Genomic DNA, 19,443 nt, shown 5'->3' with positions numbered 1-19,443 from the left:
ACAAAAATAAGAGACATATAAAAGATGAAAATAAAATATAGTATACATCTCTTTATTATTTTATTATTATTAATATTATTCTTACTGTTATGAATTCTACAACTAAAATCTACACTGTTATGTGTACATGTTCATCATGTACCAAAAATGCAATTAGTAGAATTTTGCAAAATGCACAGACCTTTAAGTGTCATAATAATGCTGATAAGTTATTAGACATTGGCCCAAAAAATCGAGGTAAATGACATTTGAGTAGTATGCGCATTACTGGATAAATTGTAATCTAATATTTTTTTTGTTAATTATCAGTTAATACAGAAGTTATCAAAGAAGAGACAGACGTTGAGAGGGTAGATGTATCTGAAACATCGATTGATTGTGAGTATAAAATTTCTTTTTAATAAATCATAATTTAGATAGCTAATAGCCTGGTTTTACTATAGATGAAGACAATTATTCTATTATATCAGCCGAAACTACCATACAGAGTGTACCTTTTTTGAGAGAAGACCAGATTTTTCAATTCGAAGAGTCTGATGTTGAGACAACATCATTGGCTTCTGACAATGACGATCCTGATTCAAGCGATGAGTCTGAAGATGAGAGCAAAGTTGAGGTTGCCGGTGTTGAAGATTTTGAAGACATGGTTGCTTCTGGTATGCATACATTTAAAAAAGAAATATACATAAATTGTGTTACAAATAATTAACAGAAATACTTGCCTTTGTAGTTGCTTCTTTGAAAATTCATGAAATGTCTCAAACAAGCCAATTCATGGCTCTATTTGGCGTTATCTTTCAGGCGTTTTACTTGGTTCAAGCAGGTAGAACTGCTATGTTGAAATTCTTCTGCCATCTTCTTGTTGCCTTTGATAAGGATACCGATCTCCCACTCACCATTGATGTATTAAAGACTATGACTGACTTTAATTTCATGACAAAAAGCATCGTCAAATACACCGTCTGCAACAAGTGCTTTGCAATTTACCTACCAGGCAATCGCCAACCAAATTGCACATTCGAAAAATACACAACCACACTACCAACATACTGCGGAAATCCTCTTTTCTCTGACACCAAAGCTGATCGCGCCGTCCCTCTCATGGTTTTCCCATACAACTTGCTCAAGAATGCATTGGCACAGCATTTTGCCAAACCTGGGTTCGAGCATCAAATCGTTCAATGGAGATCAAGGGAAACCATAAACAGTACCTTGTTGGACGTCTATGATGGTGCAATGTGGTCTGAGCTCCTTGATGAAGATGACAAGCCTTTTGTGAATTACAACCAATCTTTGATGTTGACATTGAATGTGGATTGGTTTCAACCGTTTGAGGGTCGTACACATGCAAGTGGGGCCTTGTACCTGTCAATGAACAACCTGCCTAGGGAAGAAAGAATGAAGCCGGAAAACATTATCCTTGTCGGTGTCATGCCTGGTCCAAAGGAAGCGAAGATCGACCAGATGAACAACTTCTTGGAACCTCTGGTAGACGAGCTGGTAGAGTTATACGGCAGCATAACTATGAAAACTCCAGAGTTCCCCAATGGTACTAGTATCCGCGCTGCTCTTATGTGTGTTGCTTGCGACATACCTGCTGCAAGAAAGACTGCTGGATTTACAGGATTTGCAAGTACAAACGCCTGTCACATATGCAAGCGTCATTTCACTGTTGTTGCTGGAACAAGTAAGATCAATTATTCTGGATTCGATCATGAGAACTGGGTCTCCCGAACAATAGAGGAAAATGCAACCGAAGCTGAGATGTGGTTCTGCGCAGAATCTGATGCAGAGAGAGCTGTTTTGGAGAAGCAGCATGGCACCCATTTTTCCGAGTTGCATTGCCTACACTACTTTGATCCCTTCCGATGCACGATTGTTGATCCCATGCACAATTTGTTTCTTGGGACAGCAAAGCGTATGATCAGTGTTTGGAAAGACCTGAGGTATCTCCCAACTGCTGTTCTCATCCGTATGCAACGTCTTGCAGATGGTATTCTTGTTCCTCCTGGGTATGCCATTTTATCAACAAAGATCGAATCTGGTTTCCCGTATATGAAGGCAGACGAGTGGCAATCGTGGTGTCTGATTTATTCGTTGGTGGTACTAAAAGACGCTTTGCCTGAAGACGACTATAAAAACTGGACTCTCTTTGTAAAAGCATGCCGAAAGTTGACCGGTCCTTCAGTCACATATTCAGAAATTGACAGTGCATACCAGCTCCTTAGAGAATTTGGAAAAGAGTGTGAGACTCTTTATGGAGAGAGCAGCATCACGCCAAATATGCACTTGCATATGCACTTGCGTGAGTCAATGCTTAACTTTGGTCCAGTATACGCATTCTGGCTGTATAGCTTCAAGAGATACAATGGCAAGTTGAAGAACATCAAGACGAACTGTTGCAATGGTCTTGAGGTCACCTTCATGAGAGTCTTCCTGGAGAAAGCATTCATTGGTAGCTTTCTTCGAGCGTATTCTACCAATCTTTCATCACCACTGATAGAGTTCCTTGAGGGGGTTGCCCAAGTAAAATCAAATTCTGACAGCTCTTCTCCCTTGAATTTGGATGCTGGCCACCCTCCTGCGTTGCCATTTAGCTTAGCAATGTTCCAGCAAGCTGCTACAAATCCATGGTACAATGTTACCGGAAGTGAGGCCTTGCCCCCAACCACATTGCCAATCAAGTTGCAGCCTTTGACTATGATGAAGGATGATTACTATCAGTGGTTATTTGAATTCTATGTCAAGGCTTACCAGAGTACAAGTGTTTCCTTCTGTGTGGTAGGGAGAATCCCAATTGGTGAGGATGTATTTGTGAACAATCGGATTCAAAAGGTGAAGAAGATTTCGTTGCTGGGGCAAGAGTACTGCAGTGGTGAAAAGAAGAAGCGCGGGTCTTTTGTGAGGGTATTGTTTCTTGAGAGAACAAATGACAATGTATCTGAATTCCCTGGTCAAATAGAGTATTTATTTACTTATACCATCAAGATCGGTGGAGTCAAAAGAGTGTCAACGTTTGCATTCATTAAATGGTTTCCCGCCTACCATTCAAGTAGTCATCAGCCATTAGCTGATCAAGGTCTGCAGTCGTGGGACAAGGGATTTATGGAAGAAGATGCTTCGTGCATTGTTCCAGTGCATCATCTGCATTCGTGCTTTGCGTTGACTACGCATAAAATGCAGAGTGGGACGCAAAAGCATCTGGTTATTCCACTGCCTAGAAAAGTAGTCACATAAAAAACAAAAAAAAATAACAACTATTTAGGTTACCAGTATAAATAATTATAATATGAGTTTTTTTGACTGTAAAAAGGTTTAGCTTTATTTATCTCTGTATTCTTATTTAGTTTTAACAATACTTCTTTATTAAGTATTTAAAAGAGCAATAGTAAATTATATTACCAGTTTTTTTAACTATTAACAAATAGTAAAAACCATTATTTATTTCTCTTGCTTTTATCAATAATATAAAAGACAAAAAAACTTATATATTTAATACCTGACATTTACCATTTTCTTAGCCTTTAATACATATTCTTGCTAATATTAGTATTATAATTTCCAATAAAAAAAAACAAGGATAAAACAATCCGGGTTATATAATTAAATAATTGCTTTGTATATATATTTTTTTTATTAATTGGCTTTATAATAAAATAAAATAAAATAAAATAATAATTTATTATTTTGATTTTTGATTTTGTCTTTTTCTTTTTCCTTTTATTTATATATTAAGTGCTTCTCATCTTGACAATACCGCCTGATTATATTTTACCACTTCACCTCACATCATTCAACACAATCAATAAAAATCATTAAAGTACTATATTCACTTTATAAACAAAATAACGATTTATTGCTGGCGTGTGTGAATCCAAGCAGCAACACTTGCCTTTTTCTCATTCGATAACTTGGTGTTTCTCAAAATAATTGGATAGACAGAATTGCCAATGACGTCTGGTCCCTTGTTAGCAAGTCTCTGTTTCTTCAAAACAGTAAAGTATTCATCCATCTGCATTATAATATAAATACTTTTGAGTTAGAAGTATTAAAAAAAATAACTTTTATCATGAGAGCCTTACCAAGGGATGTCTATTTCTAGGAGTATATCTTGTTTTATTTTTCTCCTCATCTGACTCAATATCAGACAGCATGTCATAGTCCAGAAGGTCAACGACAGTCTAACCAAACTTAGACTCAAGGTTTGTCTTGTCAGCTAAGTGAATTGCCTTGTAGTCTGCAAGAATCTGAAAAAAAAGTTAAAATAGTTTACACAAAAACTGTTGACTATACTTACGTTTCTCTTTCTGGACCGGCGTTGAGAAATCCGATTTTGTCGAGCTATCTTTTCTGGCAAAGCTTTTGCCCTTTGAAGCATATACAAAATATGTCTTCGGGTTTTCTCTTCCACAACTGCAGACGAAACAGACTTTACTTCAGCTTGCTGATGTGTGTAGCTCTGCACTACATCAGCAATGGGACGGTTGGATGTTGAGAAGGCGCCCTCATTGACCGTCAATGGCATTGTTGCCAGAACTGCTCGTGTTTGAGAATGGATCAATCTCTGCAAAATATAATGTAAGTAACTTTGCAATATTCTATTACTAGTATATATCCTACCGAAACCGTTGGAAGGCGGTACTTTATATATTCTCCTGTAGTAAGAGCCTGACCGATGGGACTATGGTTCAAATTGTTATTCTGGCCATTGATTGCTCCCATGTTGTGGTAGACCTTCTCCAGAAGTGAATGAGATTCATTCAGTCGGGTGCTCATGATGGACAAAGTGGACAGGACAGTACCATCTAGCTCTGCGCTAACTTTCAAGCTGGGAAGAATTTCCCATTGTCTTGTGCTTGCTGCTGTCCCAGCAGTTTGTTGAACAGACTTTTTTGTAGTCGTCTTTTTCGTTTTTTTGGATTGCTGCGTATTAGAAGACATGAATTGAGATATTTAAGGCTAATGAAAGAAATGGAAACAATGTGAATACTTTAATAATTAGAGTCGGGTTTCTTTAAAATAATAAAATAAATCAAAACATATGTAAAGGTGAAAAGTAAGGCACCAAAAGATTATTTTTCTGATGATGCTCTTTATAGCATTTTGATCTCTATATTATACTTTTCTTTATAAGCCGACTTGGAAAGGCATTTGTAATAGCTTACATCCATTACAAAGATGTGAGAGATTATGGTTTAGTATGTAATGTCTTGTCTCAATCGGGATGGGTTGAATGACTTTCAATTTGCTCCATTGATTCTATCAGTTTCTCAGGGTCAACGGTCATAAAATTATAATTTTGAATTTCCCCCATTTTTTTTTTAATTTTTTCTTTCTTCTTCTTTACTTCTTTCTTAATGTCTAACATGGTAAGCATCAACTCACATCAAAGTTTCAAGACCTAATCATCTTGTTGTTTTTATTCTAGCATGATACACTATGCTTTAAACCACAAAGTCCTTAACTGTCTCAAAAGTAATGATAAAAAGGTAATAAAAATATACTTGAATATTTATTCACGATTTATGTATTAATTATTCTGCTTAGATTTTTCTGGCCCGTTAACAAAGACATATACCTTGGGAGGGTTTACAAAATGGTATGTTGTATAAATATTAACGTACACCTTTAAGATACAACTTGTATTTATTATTTTTCTTATGTATACCATACACTCTATAGTCACTGGTCTTTATCTCGGTCCTCTTTTTTTGATTATACACCGACTCTTATTCTCTACAGACAGACAAGTAAGTAAATAATCATTCTACTTCTTTGTATGTAATTCTAATGAAAAGAAATTATTTTATAGATAATATCTCCATTTCCCGCATGCTGCCTCTTCTATTGTATTGAATAATTGGTAAGCAAAAAATAGTCTGATACTCTTTATTTCATTCTAATAAAAGATTATATTTTATAGACAATGTCATTGTATTTTGTGTTTGTCAACTCTTCTGTTTTCTGAACTGTCTGGTAAGCAAACCATAGTCTTATTTACTTTGCATCGTATTAACAAAAGTTATTATTTTTATAGACAATATTACTATAATTGAGACATTTAACTAAAACGTTGATATATCTATCTTTATGTTAAAGACATCCATCTGTTCTCGTGTTTAACTTTATTGTAAGTACATTCATATTTTTTAAATAATCTGTCGCTCTCAAATAAATATACCTAGAACATTCTTTCTAATCCACCCTATAATTATTTTTTATAAAAGTAAACAAACAGGCCAAGAAGGCGTGCCGCAGCAAGCAATGGAATACAGTAGGGGTCGATTGCATCAGGGGTGGACCAATGGATGTTCGAAAGGAATAACATAGTATCCACTAAAATAAATGACGGCATCGAGTGTGATGTTTCTACCCAATTGCAACAGAAGACGATTAGTGATGTAGACGAATAGAAATAGCTAGAACAATAAGAAAATTTTTTCAAACCAATAAAAACCTTTAAAATGACCCATAAACCTCTAAATCTTGACTAAATCTTGACCAAATCTTGACCAAATCTCTTCTTTAACAACCCATATATAGTAATAAAAAGATGTTGAATGTTATGTGCTGTATTTAAAAAAAACCCAAAACCAATATAAAATGAAAAATCTGCGGTCTGATAAAAGTGCGTCTATATTTTCACAACCAAAATATATCACATAAAAGTATATCACACTTTTTCTTTTTGCGTTCCTAAAATTCAGTATACTAATTGTATTCATTTAGCTCACGAATTTTAAAAAATTGGCATCATAAATTCCGATCGAATTCATGCTGAATTTTATTCATTCAGACAGTATTTGGTCAAGATTTAGTATACTAAATTGGCCCTCCTTTTGCAGTGACCAGCCCCTTTGAAAGTCCAAGTCCAGGCAACCACCTATACATGCATATAAGAAATAGTATGTTGTCTTCTGCATCCAATACCAGCTCATCGTTGGATGCAGATCTCAATTTACTGAGAGAAGCAACTGGATCGCATACGACATGGAACCAGTATACATCAGACACCCACCCATTCCCGGATCTCCAGTCTATGGTACTGCTTGCCTTTGTTGATGGCGATAATGACATGGTATCTCGCAGGATCTTGAAAAAGATCCTGTTTACCATATGTCTTGTCCTTAAGCTTCACGAGAAAGCTATCTGAAAGAAGTCCCCGTTCAAGTTACCTCGTTTGGATGCCCTCTTGAACTATCAGACCAGGAAAAAGTCCAAGATTCCTGTATTTCCATCCACAAAAGTCGATATCCAGTTGCTGGAAAACAATACCACGTCTGCTTATATCAACTTGCCTTCAGACCACGTCCGGTTTCTTGCTGCCAACCCCAAGAAAGCAAGAAACATGTTTTCCCTCCCTGACCGCACTCCTAACCAGTTCATTTGTCTACAACAAGGCGAAAAGTGGAGAACACATTGATACTATCAACAATCTATGTTCACCCACAACGGCGTAGATTTTTGGTCTGGTGATATTGTTAACTTTATGAATAGTTCTACTCCAGCCCGTTTCCTAGTATAATCATTCCATACCATGGATAACTCAGCCGTTTTTGTTCAAGGCTACATGGTTTATATTCTGGAAGGCGGTCAGTTCATTGGCATCGAAGTTGAATCTACTAGCATAAAGCTTGAAACTCTTCTTGGTGTTGACTTGACCCCTGTTGATGTTGCCCTATGCTACAGCGTCTCACCTAGGAAAGTCTCTCATTTGATTCCCAGGCACAAGTCCTTGCCGGAAGAGCCTCATTTCTTAAAACGGCACGTACTAGACGAAACCGGAAAGCCGATTGATCCAAAGTTGTTTTACAAGGTGAGGATATCGCCCATTATACTCTTCACCAACGACACCTTCGGAAACTGATCAAAGCAATATAACCCGTACAAAAGCCGGTCAATGAAGTTTGCTGCTCTCTCCTACAAAGAGAGGTCTTCAATTGAAAACATCCACTTTCTCTCTGCTATTCCCAAGAAAAAGGGGGCAAGTGGGATGTCCTTGTTGTCTAAAATCGTTGAAGATTGCAAAAGGCTCGAAAATGGACTGGTGATGTTCTCTGCCAAAGACAACGAAAACGTCTTAGTAGCATCACCATTCCTTTGGATCGAGGCAGACACTCCATGCCATTCTGAACTATGTGGTTTGCGCACACCGACAAGTCTGTACCCATGCCGCAAATGTTATGTCCATTTACAAAGATCCATGCCCAACCTCCAAAGCTCTTCGTATTATACTGGTAGACACACAGCAAGAACAAAGGCACACTATCTTGCTGTTGCGTCTACCTCGGGACATGGATCGACTATTCCAGATGCTCCTTTGACTGGAAATGCTCTGACAGCAAGCAACCTATGCTTCACAAATAGGGCAACAGATGCATTGTTGGAACTACAGTCATTCGATTCATCGACAGATACTTCAGTTGAAGTTCTGCATAACATACTTCTTGGAGTTGCTAAGTATCTAGTCAATGATTTGGTAAAGGTTGTACTAAAGAAATATCCTAACTAAATGGCTAGATTGTCCAAAGCCCTCAAGGGTTATGAAAACTCTCAAGGAATTTCAAGAAAGTTCACTCAAGAGTTACGACACTGTGGCTCATTCCTTGGGAGGGATTACAAAGTTCTTCTGCAAATTCTACCCACTATCTTAGTTACAGAATTTGCAAATAATAGTATACTCTCTCTCATAACTCCATCTTTTGTCCGTCTTGGCCGTCTTTGCTCCTTGGTGTTTGTTAAAGCAGTAAGGTATGATTATAATATGTACATCAACGAAGTTGAAAAGGCAGTTACAAGCCTTATCCAAGAACGGCATCATTATGTCATTACCTGTGAAATCAAAGGACATAATCCGTATTCCTCAAAGCCCAAGGTTCATCTGCTCACACATCTGCCCGACGATCTACAAAGATTTGGAACTGCTCTACACTACGAGACCGAAAAAGGTGAGCAGTTTAACAAACACATCCGTGAACACCTAATGCATACCAATAGGTTAAACACCTCAAGAGATGTATGTCTCAAGTTCGCCAAGCAATCTGCAATGAGACACATCATTGATGGTGGTTCATGGGTGAGCAAAGACAAAATGAGAGAGAAGTATGGTAATTCCACAGCAGAATTTTTTAAAGAAAACTTTAACAACAATGTTAAGAATATCCTGTTCGGTAGATCAAGAGACTTTGCTGATAATAACAACACTGATGACATTACAGCAAAAGCACTCTGTGACAATACCTTTGCAGTGTTCATGCTCAAGGAGAGTAGAGACCAACATGTCCATCCATTTATTGGAAAGGTCTCCTCTTTGAGAGTAGAACACTATTGAGTTTAGAGTAGTCCCCACGCTCAAGTTAACAACTACCTCCTCGCACAAAGTGTTTCCAATGATGCATCTACTCCACTCAATCAGCTGAAGATTGTATGTAAGCTTGATATGCACACAGAATTTAACAACAAGCTTGTCATCAATCTCAGTAAATTTGGCTCCTACTGGTTCTTTGTTTCCTTGTTTTTGAATTGACAATATTGATTTTTTTTTATCTTTATTAATAAAAAAAATTATTCAATAAAAAAAATTGTGATTTTCACCAAGTCATTTTTCGGTTTTGCCAAAATATTGAGATGGTCCATTTATGGATACTTGCACTTTTAAAATTGTCTTATGTAGTTGACAAGTCTCATAAAATGGGTCAAATTTGATATTCCGATTAATCTGGGTTATATAGACTAATCAAAATGTATGTGAGTAAAATATTTCCAAATTTGATATCGAAAATCTTCCGTGGTGATTAGAACGTCTATATTTCCTGGTATGTCATAAATATTTCACCGAAATAGTGACTGCCAATACTTTTTCTTGTTTTTGAATTGTTTGTTTGAAATAAAGATTCTATATCCCCTGAAAGTGCGTTTTTTTATTTACACATATTGCTATTAAACATGTCTACTGTCAATATTATACCAATGAATGAAAACATTTACACTCGTGCAACAATTTCAGAAGTATTGGAGTGCTCATCTATTCCCAGAGTAATGACACTTAGACTCAACAGTACTATTAGAGTTAGAACATCTGAGTGGAAAGAATGTCTTATAGAACTTGGTGAATCCTGTGCAGTAAAATAGACTATTCGTAACTCCAACAAACGACATACTGATATCACTGCTGAAGAAGCCAAAAACAGTGGCATTAAGATGTGTTTCTCACAGGAGTACTCGTGTCATCATTCAAGAACTTATGAATCTAAGGCAGAGATGTGAGTAGTTCAAAAGAGAACTAAGAAAAATAAGTGTCCTGCTCTTCTTTGCATCAGAGGATTCTTTAAGACACCTGAGTGGTATGAGATAATCTTGACCAAAGATCATGCTGATCATACTCCTGGTAATATCTGTGAGGATAATTGTACTCTTCCTCTTGCCAAAAAGTATCTGCATGAACCGTCCCAGCAATTAGAGCAATCATCTAAATCTGCCAGCCAGATACGTATTGACATGTTGAGAGCTATTGATACATATTAAAGAAGTTCTGATTGTAAGGTCAACTATTATGACATTTGGAACTTGATGAACAAGATAAATAAACCTCATTTATTTCAAACAATATTTTATTTAACCAATTGTTTATAGATAAACAAAAGATTGTATCATTTTGACAAAGATCAAATGGTTTCTTTTTTGATATGGATAAATAAGAAGCTTCCTGCAATGAATTTTTCGATTTTTAAGGGCAATATGAGTTACTCTCCCAACACAAATGCATTTGCTTATGGTTTTATGTCACCAACACAGCAGATTAAAATGAGAAATGCCGTTTCCTTTTGTTATGATACTACACATGCTATCTCTGGCAAAATTGATGAGATTTTGTATACTCTTCTTGTTTGTGACAAAGAAATTGGTAGAGGATGGCCTGTTGCTTTCATGGTAACAAATGACTGGGGTGTTGGCCCTATTGTACAGTGGCTACAGTTTTTGAAGTCTTCCCTTTTGCTTATCAATCCTCAGCAAATTACTATTGATTGCTGCTCAGCAGAAGTACATGCAATCCAGCCCACTTTCCCTTCCACACAGATTCAATTCTGCATCTTTCACGTCACTCAAGCATAGAACAGAAAGCTGTCTGACTCTGTTAAGATTCCAAGTGCTTTACCTTCTGAGGCTCGTCTTCTTCGTGGTGAAATGATGAGATATCTTCAAGATATTGTGTATGAAGACTATCTGGACCAGTTCCATCAAAAATTTGTGGAATTCAAAAGTGAATTCAGTAACCAAGAATTATTTTTAGGCTACTTTGAAAAAAAATGGTGCACTGAAGAAAAGTTTAAGATCTGGACCCATGCTTATCATGAACGGCAATTCTCTCATATGCTCACAAACAACTATATTGAATCGTGACATAATCAGCTTAAAACCATGTTCATGAAGAGGTCAAGAAATAAGAGATTAGACAAACTTATCTTTATCTGGATACATGATGTTGAGTACTATCTAACACAAGAGTATGAAAGAGTTATGTCAAACAATGGAGCAATGAGCTCTTTTACTAGACAGCAAAGAATCAGAGAGATGGAAGCAGAAGAAGTTGATGATGATGCAAGAGAGACAATGATTGTTGCTTCAGTATCAGCAGAAAACAGTAGCTGGCAAGTGCAGTCATTTGTTGATGAGAACACAGCATATGTAGTTGAGGTTACAGATAGGCTGATTATGAAATATACCTGTTTCGATTTTGAAAGAAGACAAAAACCATGCAAGCATATGTATTTGTTAAAAATGCACACTGCCTTTTCTTTGCACTTCTCAACCACTCCTTTAAACCCTACCTATGAACACAATGTCATACCAATCCCGCAACCCATCATCACAAACAATTGCTCCTCCCTTTTCTTCAATCAGTGCATTCAAACAAATCAAACACTGCATCAATCACATCAAGACCTCGCCACATTAGCACAGTATACAACAGACAACAAAGCAAAGCATATATATGACATATAGCAGCAATTACTTTGTTCCATTCAATCCTTAAAAGATAAATATGAAGTATATTTTCGTTGATTAAATAATCAATAAAAATATAATTATTTCTCTTTTTTTTTAAAAAAAACATTCTGTAAATTAAAACAATTTTTAAAGTGACTTAGTAAACTATGAAAGTTCTTATTTTCTGGTATGTAAGCCTCATTTTCAGTTAAATATTTATGACATACCAGAAAATATAGACGTTCAGTTATAATGTCATAACGCAATCTGTAGATCTCCAGTTAAATTCCCACAAAAGACATATAAATATTGAGTGAAATATAATATATTTAAATACAGCGATCTTAGGGGACGGGGGGTTTTTGGCTATGGGGATGGGGGGTAACGGCACCACACAATTTAAGGTGACTGCGAGTCCGAGGCCCGGCTATAAAGTGTCTTGAAGAACCCCCCGTCCCCATTCTTTATAAGCACACCCCTGTCCCCATCTTTAGATCATTCCAATTTCCCGGGAAAAATAAAAACACCCCCTTTCTTAAAGTCATTAACATTTAGTTGTAAGAATAAAAAATAATATTTCTAAATAACAAGATATGATGCCTTTTTTACGTTATGTACATTGCATACATTGCATACATTGCGTACATTGCGTACATGAATCAATAAAAATACTTATATAACTGCAGTGCTCTTTTATTAAATATGAACACCGACTTCAATACCCCTATTGAGAAGATGTACTCGCTTAAAACAACACTCTCATTCCCCGAGAATGGTTATCCTGACAAGCAGAGTGTTCTTCAAGCTGTAAACGATTATGCCCTTTCTAATAACTTCACCATTAAGATTAAGGACGAAAAATTTCCTATTCTTCACATTGCTTGTTCAAAGGCTAGTGTTTATTGTGACAAGCGCAATATAAGTGATGAGAAAAGAAAGAAGACACCCAACTCTTCTCTTACTGGATGCCCCTATCTCTTAAAATTTTCTTATAAGAAGAAAAGCGAAATATATCTTCCTTTGCCCGCCTATGGGGAAAACGAACATTGCCACAACCACCCTGTCACCCCTGAGAATTTGGCTTCTTCTTACCAAGAAAGAATGTCTCTTTTGACTGCTGAAGATGCCACTATTGCAAAGACAATGTTGGAGAATCACGCCAAGTCCCGTGATGTTCAGAAGGCAACAAGTGACAAGGTGACAGGAATGAGAAAGCTGAGGATCAGCAATATCAACAATCTCAAGTACAATGCTACTTGTGGTGATGAGGAGTCTGCCCATGGCACTACTGAGCTCATCAGAACAATGGAAGCAAAGGGATTTTCCATTCTCTACGAGTTTAATGAGAGAAATAGACTCACTCATATATTTTTTACAAACAATATAATGATCAAGAGAGCTCGACGTTTCCCCGATGTCTTTATTGTGGATGCTACATACAAGACAAACTGCGCGAAGATGCCATTGGTTTGCGTAGAGGGTGTCAGTAACCTAGGTGGAGAAAGGTTGAAGAGCTTTCCTGTGGCCTTTGCATGGGTAGCCGATGAGACAGAGAAGAGCTATGTTTGGTTTGTGAAGTCTCTGAAAGCAATTGTTTTGGAGGGGGTTGCTAAAGCCCCTATATTTGTTACAGACAAATGTAAAGCATTGATGAATGCGCTTGATTCCGAGTTCCCCTTGGCCAAGAAGCTTCTGTGTGGTTGGCATATGATCAACAACATTGCCAAAATGGCAAAAAAAACAATGAAGCCAGGAAAAGAAAAAGAGTTGTGCACACATTTAGTCAACAAAATGATCTTCGGAGATAAACGCGATGTCTTTGATGAAAATCTTGAGCTTTTCAAATCGCTGTCATCTTGAAAAGATTTCCAAAGTAAAGAGCAGCTAGAAGACAATGATGATGATTCTACAAAGGTTGTAGAAAAAAGAACTCTAGAAAAGTACTTTGAAGATGAGTGGATGCCGTGCAAGAAAAAGTGGGCTGGCTACCTCACTAGTCAATTAAAACATTTTGGCTGTGTGACAACACAACGTGTCAAGAGTGGCCATAATGCTCTGAAAAGAAAAATCTCGGCTCTTCAGTCATTGAACTCTTCATTTGAGCAAATTTGCTCCTATATTCTCCAGTTTGAGGGCGACTATCAGAACCTTGAGTTGAATGAGGCAACTATCACAGATGCCAGAATATACCATGAACCTCGCCTCCATAGATTGATTCACCACGTCTCCAGAATTGGTTTGATTACCATCTGTGCTGAGCTTCTAGAAGAGGTTGTACCTGGTGAGCTTTGCAATTGCAGAGTAAAAGTGGTGTTTGGTCTTCCTTGTCGCCATGATCTGCCAAGAGATCGTATGTTGCTATTATCAGACATTCCTGAAAGATGGATTCTGTCTTCTTCTTTGGGTGAACGTTTGAAGCAACTGGAATGTGACGTTTCTCTACAGAAAATCGACATTGAAAAGCCTGCCCCGTGGGTGAAATGTATAACAAAGCTTGAACAATTGTTTCGTCAGTGTGAAGGGAATCAACAAGTCCAGAATCTTATGGCAATGGTTGATGAACTTGTTGACAATGCTGGTGAAATAATTGACCATCCAAATTTTGTATTTCCTTTGGCAAGTAAGATCAAAGCTCCTGGAAGACCTAAGCACGTCAAAAGGAAAACTGCTCTCCCAAAGGACTTTGTCCGTCACAAGCACAGACATCTCCTTGTGCAAAAGAACAAAGTAAGCATGCAATATACACAAACATGATTTCACAATCTAATACATATTTATTCTTTATTTCTTTAGAATGATATCAGAAGTATTTTGAAAGAAGGACTTAAAGAAGTGATGAAGGAGTTCTTAGAGGAGGAGCCTCTCAAAAAAAGTAATTTATAATTGTTTTTTTTGTGAAATTACAATGTAATATCTAATGCTTACTATTTCTAGTCATAAAAGAAATAAAAAAAGTAACCCAATTCGCTGAAAAACAAGAGCCTCTCAAAGAAGATAATTTTTGATAACTTATAAATGAATCACAAAATATTTTGTATGGTTTGCTCACACATTGCATGTTTTCTCTATAGCTAAAACAACCAATTTCGCTAAAAAGCAAGAGCCTCTCGAAGAAGGTAACCAATAAGATATTTTACTAAAATTAAATGCTAAATGTTACATTGTTTTTTGTTTCTTATTAGCTAAAAAATATTCCTCTGGAATTAAAAGACCTAAACATCTTCAAGACGACTACTGGTACAATTTGCCTAGTCCAAAAAAACAAAACAAAAATGTGCATGACTTTGCTCTGCCTGCTCAAATCGACCAAGCTGACATTTCGTTGACGTTTAACCCCAAGTCCAATGGTTGGTGCGGTTTCCGTGTATTTGCACACCTGAAAGAGGGTGGAGAGGATCAGTTTCCTTTGGTGAAGAAGAAGATGTTGGCCACGATGGCAACCCATGGTAAACTTTACAAGCACAACTTTGGCATTGATGTTGCCAAAGTGACAGAGGTCATTGCCTTTGGCTCCGAGATTGACCCTGCTCTTGGGGAAAATATCCCATCTTGCCCTTCCTCTATGTGGTTCTCTGCACCAGACTGTGCTCAGATAATAGCTGACACCTATAACAAGCCTGTTTGTGTGTACTCGGACGATCGGAGCGTCTTGCCTGTAACTTTCCTTCCCCTCCATGATCGGAAGCCTCTCAAAAGAAAGCCATTGCCAATGGTCTTGCACCATGTACATGGGTGCCACTGGACAACAATTAAAGTGAAGCCTCATGTACATCGGTCCTGGCCTGAGGTAAATACGCTGTATTTTGATGCTATCCGTAGAGAGAGTATCATTGACTGCTTTTCCAAAAGTTGAAATCATTGGGGTCAGTTCCCAAAGAACAAGTCTTATCTTTTACCCTCCACTACTACTACTACAATTACTACTACTGCCACTAACTCTCCTACAAATTCTCCCGTAAATTCTTCCAATATTATTGACCTCACACATATATAACTTATCTATCTTTCTATCTTTTAATATACTTTACTCCTATTTTTTTCTTTAATTTTTTAACAAACACAATTGCACCCAGTCTGTCTTTAATTTTAATGTTACATGTAAAACCCAGATACGAATATTATTGGCATCCAACTAATTGGAAGACTATATAATTGGCTTTTATTTTTTGGAGTACACAGTCTGTGCGTTTATAAGCAATCTGATTAAGATCTTCATCCAATCACAGACGTGAATTTTACCATAAAAGATGTAAAACAGAAACGACGCATAGCTTTTGATAGATTTCTGTCTTAATTCAAATTCTAAAGCTTGGATATTTTGCCGTATTGCTGAAAAAATACATACATCTTTATATCCAAAATTTGAAGTTAATTTATTATGTTTTGGTTGAATAAACAAGCAAAATATACACTTTTTTTCACGTTTTTAACCATTCGAGATAGATTATTTTTGCTAATAAATATCTTTTCTACATAATAATATGGTCTAAAACTTTTACTGAAACGTTTTTTTACTATTTTCTATTGATATAAAGCATTTGCAAGTGATTTTTACTAATATTTTCAAATTGTTGTTTTTTTGTTCAATCTTTCACAAATGAAATGTACAGAACTTTTGTAATTCACTCATTAAACGTGATTCAAAAAATATTGCAAAACAAACAAATACTCACTTTATGCAGAAAAAATCAATGAAACCAACCATCTTACTCTTATATTTCTATCTATTTTTTTGAACGAGTTATGAATTTTTTAAAAATAAATAAAAATGAAAATGAAAAGTTACGGACAAATGTTCTTCCACTTTTGCATGATTTTTCTTAGTGAATAAAGACAAGTGATTATACTGGATGGGAACAGGGGGTGACTGGTTTTTGGGGGACAGGGTATTACACACAGAAACAATAAATGTCTGCTGGACAAGTTAAAAGTAGTCACGCCTCTAATTATCTGCTGGACTACTCACTATAAGCTTGTGTAACACCCTGTCCCCATCATCCAAAAACCCCCTGTCCCCTAAGATTTACGATTTAAATAATTATTATTAATTATTTTAAAGTTTATTTTCTTTTTTAATTTGTGACGTAATATGTTGTGTATATACTTAAAACAATGTCTTGACTTTGAGCTACATGTATTTAGTTTGATTATTATATAATGTTACCAATGGATAGAGAAAATACAATTATAAAGGTTATAACATCTATTTTAAATGTTATAATCTTATAAATAATATAGTTTGTGTGGCTTAGTCACGTGCTATGTCACAAAAAAGTTTTTTTGGCGGCTTTTATTTTGTTTAAATATTATATTTATTTGTTTTTTTATTTCTTTTATTTCTACTTTATTTATTTTTCAATGAATAATCAATCTTCTTTATCAGTTTGTTCATTATCTATTCTTCCTTTGAGCTATATTATAATGTCAACATATACATCTGAAGTTGCAAAACAGTAAGTAAAAAAGTTACTTTTATTTATCTTATATTAATATTTAGTATATATAAATATATTTGATTGCATAAGATACTTTATATTCTAGAAATCATATTATTTTTACGTGTTCTGATAGCAGTTCTATAGATTATATATTTGAAAAAGACAGAGGCTACAGTTACAGATTCAGTAGAGTAAACAGCATAGGAGCAACATGTTACAAAAGAGAAAAAAGTCTGAAAGATTGGATTCTTTCTTTGTATAAAGACATCTTTACTATAATGTTGTAATATAATCAATACACTACTGGTTAAACTGGATTTCTAGAATGACAATGGGAATTATGCTTGCTGTTTCTCCAGAAACTGTAAGACATCTTATTGCTAGTATTCAGTAGTTAATTCAAATAGATTTAACTATCAATATCATGAGAATTGTTAAGTTTATAAGAGTTAATTATATGTAAATATATTAAATAAGTATATAGAAAGTATTGATGCCAATAGACAATCTATTGTTGTTGAAATTGATGAAAGCAAGCTTGAGAAAAAAATATCACTGAGGATATCAAGTAGAAGTTACTTGGGTTCTGGAGGGTATTGAAAAAATGGTAGAACAAAAAACATTTTTGATGGCAGTTCCTCAGAGAGATGCTGCAACTCTTCTTCAAGTGATAAAGATGTATGTAAACCACAATAGAGTTATTCATACAGATTGCTGGACTTCATATGGGAGATTGTTATCAGTGTTTGATATGAACTATACTCATAGAACAGTCAATCACAATGTTGAGTATATTATATTTGATGGTATTAATATCAACACTATAAAAGATAAAATACTATAAAACATAAGATTATTTTATCATCTTTCATTACATAGGTCTGTGGAATGCCATAAATATGAGCTGCAAGACCAGATTGAGAACAAGACACATGATGCCATGGATGTTAATAGAATTTATATGGAAAAAATATGAGAACAGATTGTGGCAAGAAATACTAAAGATGTTAGCTGAGATTTCCTTTGGAAGTAATGTTAAAAACCCAATATTTATAACTTATGAATATTTAGAAGATGATAAAAATGAAGAATATACTGACTTTACAATGTTTTAATAAAAAAGTATATGAAATATTAACTTAAATGAATTTGCTTTAATAATATTAAAATAATTATAAAAGAATATAAAAATAAAAATATAAAAATAAAACATAAATACATTTTATTTCAAATATATCAAAAGAATAATATCATTCTATATCTAATAAAAGATATAATATAAGCTTTATATATTAAAAAAATAATTAACTAAAAAAAATTAAAAGGTGTTAAACACATCCAGTCAGAATCAAATCAGAATTTTCAAAAAACCATAACTTTAACATGTTGTTCACAACAATATATAATTGAAAAAAGTCTAATATATACAATCCGTAGTCAATTATCTAAAAGCATATTTGTTATCTTTTTTATATAAATTTTACAACTGTATTATTTTCACAACAAAAAAAGTACCAAAATGTTACTACTATTGATTAATATCTATTAAAGTTAGATTATTCGAATTCGGTTTTGTCATTTTAATAGGACAAATATTCGCAGAGTAATTTGCATAAAAAGATATTAAAACACAGATATATAGAACACAAAAAATAACTGGTTTTTAGCTTAAAAACATTGGTCTAATTTTGAAAACTCATAGAGATATGATCTCTATTGGTAGTTCAAATCTGGCTTTAAAACATCTGTAAACCTTTATTTAACCGTAGCCAAGACCTCACTGATAAACAGGCAAGTGGAAGAGAGAAAGAGATGCACTAGCAGGGAGCTGACAGAATTTCCAAACAGATTTACGCAGAGTCTGGCCCAGTTGCTTGGCATGATATGGGCTGAGACCATTCAGTCAAACAAAGTATTCAAGCTGTGACAGGATAAAGGTCTTGATGGCATGATGTTTCTGGAAGATGCGCAGTTTGGAGTTGGCAACAGTCTTGAGTTCCTTATCTATGCGGCCCAG

The 19,443-nt window shown here is 35.4% G+C and overlaps 9 protein-coding genes across 9 annotated transcripts; 8 read left to right on the top strand and 1 right to left on the bottom strand.

The window, feature by feature from the left end:
• Positions 1 to 89: 89 nt before the first annotated feature.
• On the top strand, positions 90 to 3,237 carry PHYBLDRAFT_164129 (hypothetical protein; the record flags this gene model as incomplete). Its single annotated transcript, XM_018434946.1, has 5 exons — positions 90 to 237; positions 310 to 378; positions 444 to 656; positions 713 to 1,176; positions 1,744 to 3,237. The coding sequence occupies 5 exons, from the start codon at positions 90 to 92 to the stop codon at positions 3,235 to 3,237; spliced, it is 2,388 nt and encodes a 795-aa protein (XP_018297087.1).
• A 616-nt stretch (positions 3,238 to 3,853) lies between these two features.
• PHYBLDRAFT_62190 (basic-leucine zipper transcription factor) lies at positions 3,854 to 4,941 on the bottom strand (the record flags this gene model as incomplete). Its single annotated transcript, XM_018440923.1, has 4 exons — positions 3,854 to 4,012; positions 4,083 to 4,181; positions 4,298 to 4,564; positions 4,621 to 4,941. 4 exons carry the CDS (start codon positions 4,939 to 4,941, stop codon positions 3,854 to 3,856), a joined length of 846 nt encoding a protein of 281 aa, XP_018297086.1.
• Positions 4,942 to 6,907: 1,966 nt separating this feature from the next.
• On the top strand, positions 6,908 to 7,423 carry PHYBLDRAFT_141099 (hypothetical protein; the record flags this gene model as incomplete). The annotated part of the gene is made up of 2 exons (XM_018430526.1): positions 6,908 to 7,078; positions 7,157 to 7,423. The coding sequence occupies 2 exons, from the start codon at positions 6,908 to 6,910 to the stop codon at positions 7,421 to 7,423; spliced, it is 438 nt and encodes a 145-aa protein (XP_018297085.1).
• Positions 7,424 to 7,537: 114 nt separating this feature from the next.
• Positions 7,538 to 9,331, top strand: PHYBLDRAFT_62191 (hypothetical protein; the record flags this gene model as incomplete). The annotated part of the gene is made up of 3 exons (XM_018440924.1): positions 7,538 to 7,816; positions 7,874 to 8,460; positions 8,521 to 9,331. The coding sequence occupies 3 exons, from the start codon at positions 7,538 to 7,540 to the stop codon at positions 9,329 to 9,331; spliced, it is 1,677 nt and encodes a 558-aa protein (XP_018297084.1).
• A 614-nt stretch (positions 9,332 to 9,945) lies between these two features.
• On the top strand, positions 9,946 to 10,524 carry PHYBLDRAFT_164126 (hypothetical protein; the record flags this gene model as incomplete). Its single annotated transcript, XM_018434945.1, has 3 exons — positions 9,946 to 10,068; positions 10,132 to 10,262; positions 10,320 to 10,524. The coding sequence occupies 3 exons, from the start codon at positions 9,946 to 9,948 to the stop codon at positions 10,522 to 10,524; spliced, it is 459 nt and encodes a 152-aa protein (XP_018297083.1).
• Positions 10,525 to 10,710: 186 nt separating this feature from the next.
• Positions 10,711 to 11,112, top strand: PHYBLDRAFT_62193 (hypothetical protein; the record flags this gene model as incomplete). The annotated part of the gene is made up of 1 exon (XM_018440925.1): positions 10,711 to 11,112. One exon carries the CDS (start codon positions 10,711 to 10,713, stop codon positions 11,110 to 11,112), a length of 402 nt encoding a protein of 133 aa, XP_018297082.1.
• Positions 11,113 to 11,418: 306 nt separating this feature from the next.
• PHYBLDRAFT_62194 (hypothetical protein) lies at positions 11,419 to 12,431 on the top strand (the record flags this gene model as incomplete). Its single annotated transcript, XM_018440926.1, has 3 exons — positions 11,419 to 11,960; positions 12,142 to 12,179; positions 12,328 to 12,431. 3 exons carry the CDS (start codon positions 11,419 to 11,421, stop codon positions 12,429 to 12,431), a joined length of 684 nt encoding a protein of 227 aa, XP_018297081.1.
• A 2,101-nt stretch (positions 12,432 to 14,532) lies between these two features.
• On the top strand, positions 14,533 to 15,841 carry PHYBLDRAFT_164124 (hypothetical protein; the record flags this gene model as incomplete). Its single annotated transcript, XM_018434944.1, has 5 exons — positions 14,533 to 14,715; positions 14,782 to 14,860; positions 15,060 to 15,104; positions 15,171 to 15,397; positions 15,485 to 15,841. The coding sequence occupies 5 exons, from the start codon at positions 14,533 to 14,535 to the stop codon at positions 15,839 to 15,841; spliced, it is 891 nt and encodes a 296-aa protein (XP_018297080.1).
• A 2,189-nt stretch (positions 15,842 to 18,030) lies between these two features.
• On the top strand, positions 18,031 to 18,541 carry PHYBLDRAFT_62196 (hypothetical protein; the record flags this gene model as incomplete). The annotated part of the gene is made up of 2 exons (XM_018440927.1): positions 18,031 to 18,232; positions 18,306 to 18,541. The coding sequence occupies 2 exons, from the start codon at positions 18,031 to 18,033 to the stop codon at positions 18,539 to 18,541; spliced, it is 438 nt and encodes a 145-aa protein (XP_018297079.1).
• Positions 18,542 to 19,443: the final 902 nt, after the last annotated feature.

Source organism: Phycomyces blakesleeanus, assembly GCF_001638985.1.
Source record: "Phycomyces blakesleeanus NRRL 1555(-) unplaced genomic scaffold PHYBLscaffold_3, whole genome shotgun sequence".
In the NCBI taxonomy this organism is placed as follows: domain Eukaryota; kingdom Fungi; phylum Mucoromycota; class Mucoromycetes; order Mucorales; family Phycomycetaceae; genus Phycomyces; species Phycomyces blakesleeanus.
The sequence above is the reverse complement of the archived record's forward strand: the minus strand, read 5'-3'. Positions and strand labels throughout refer to the sequence as shown.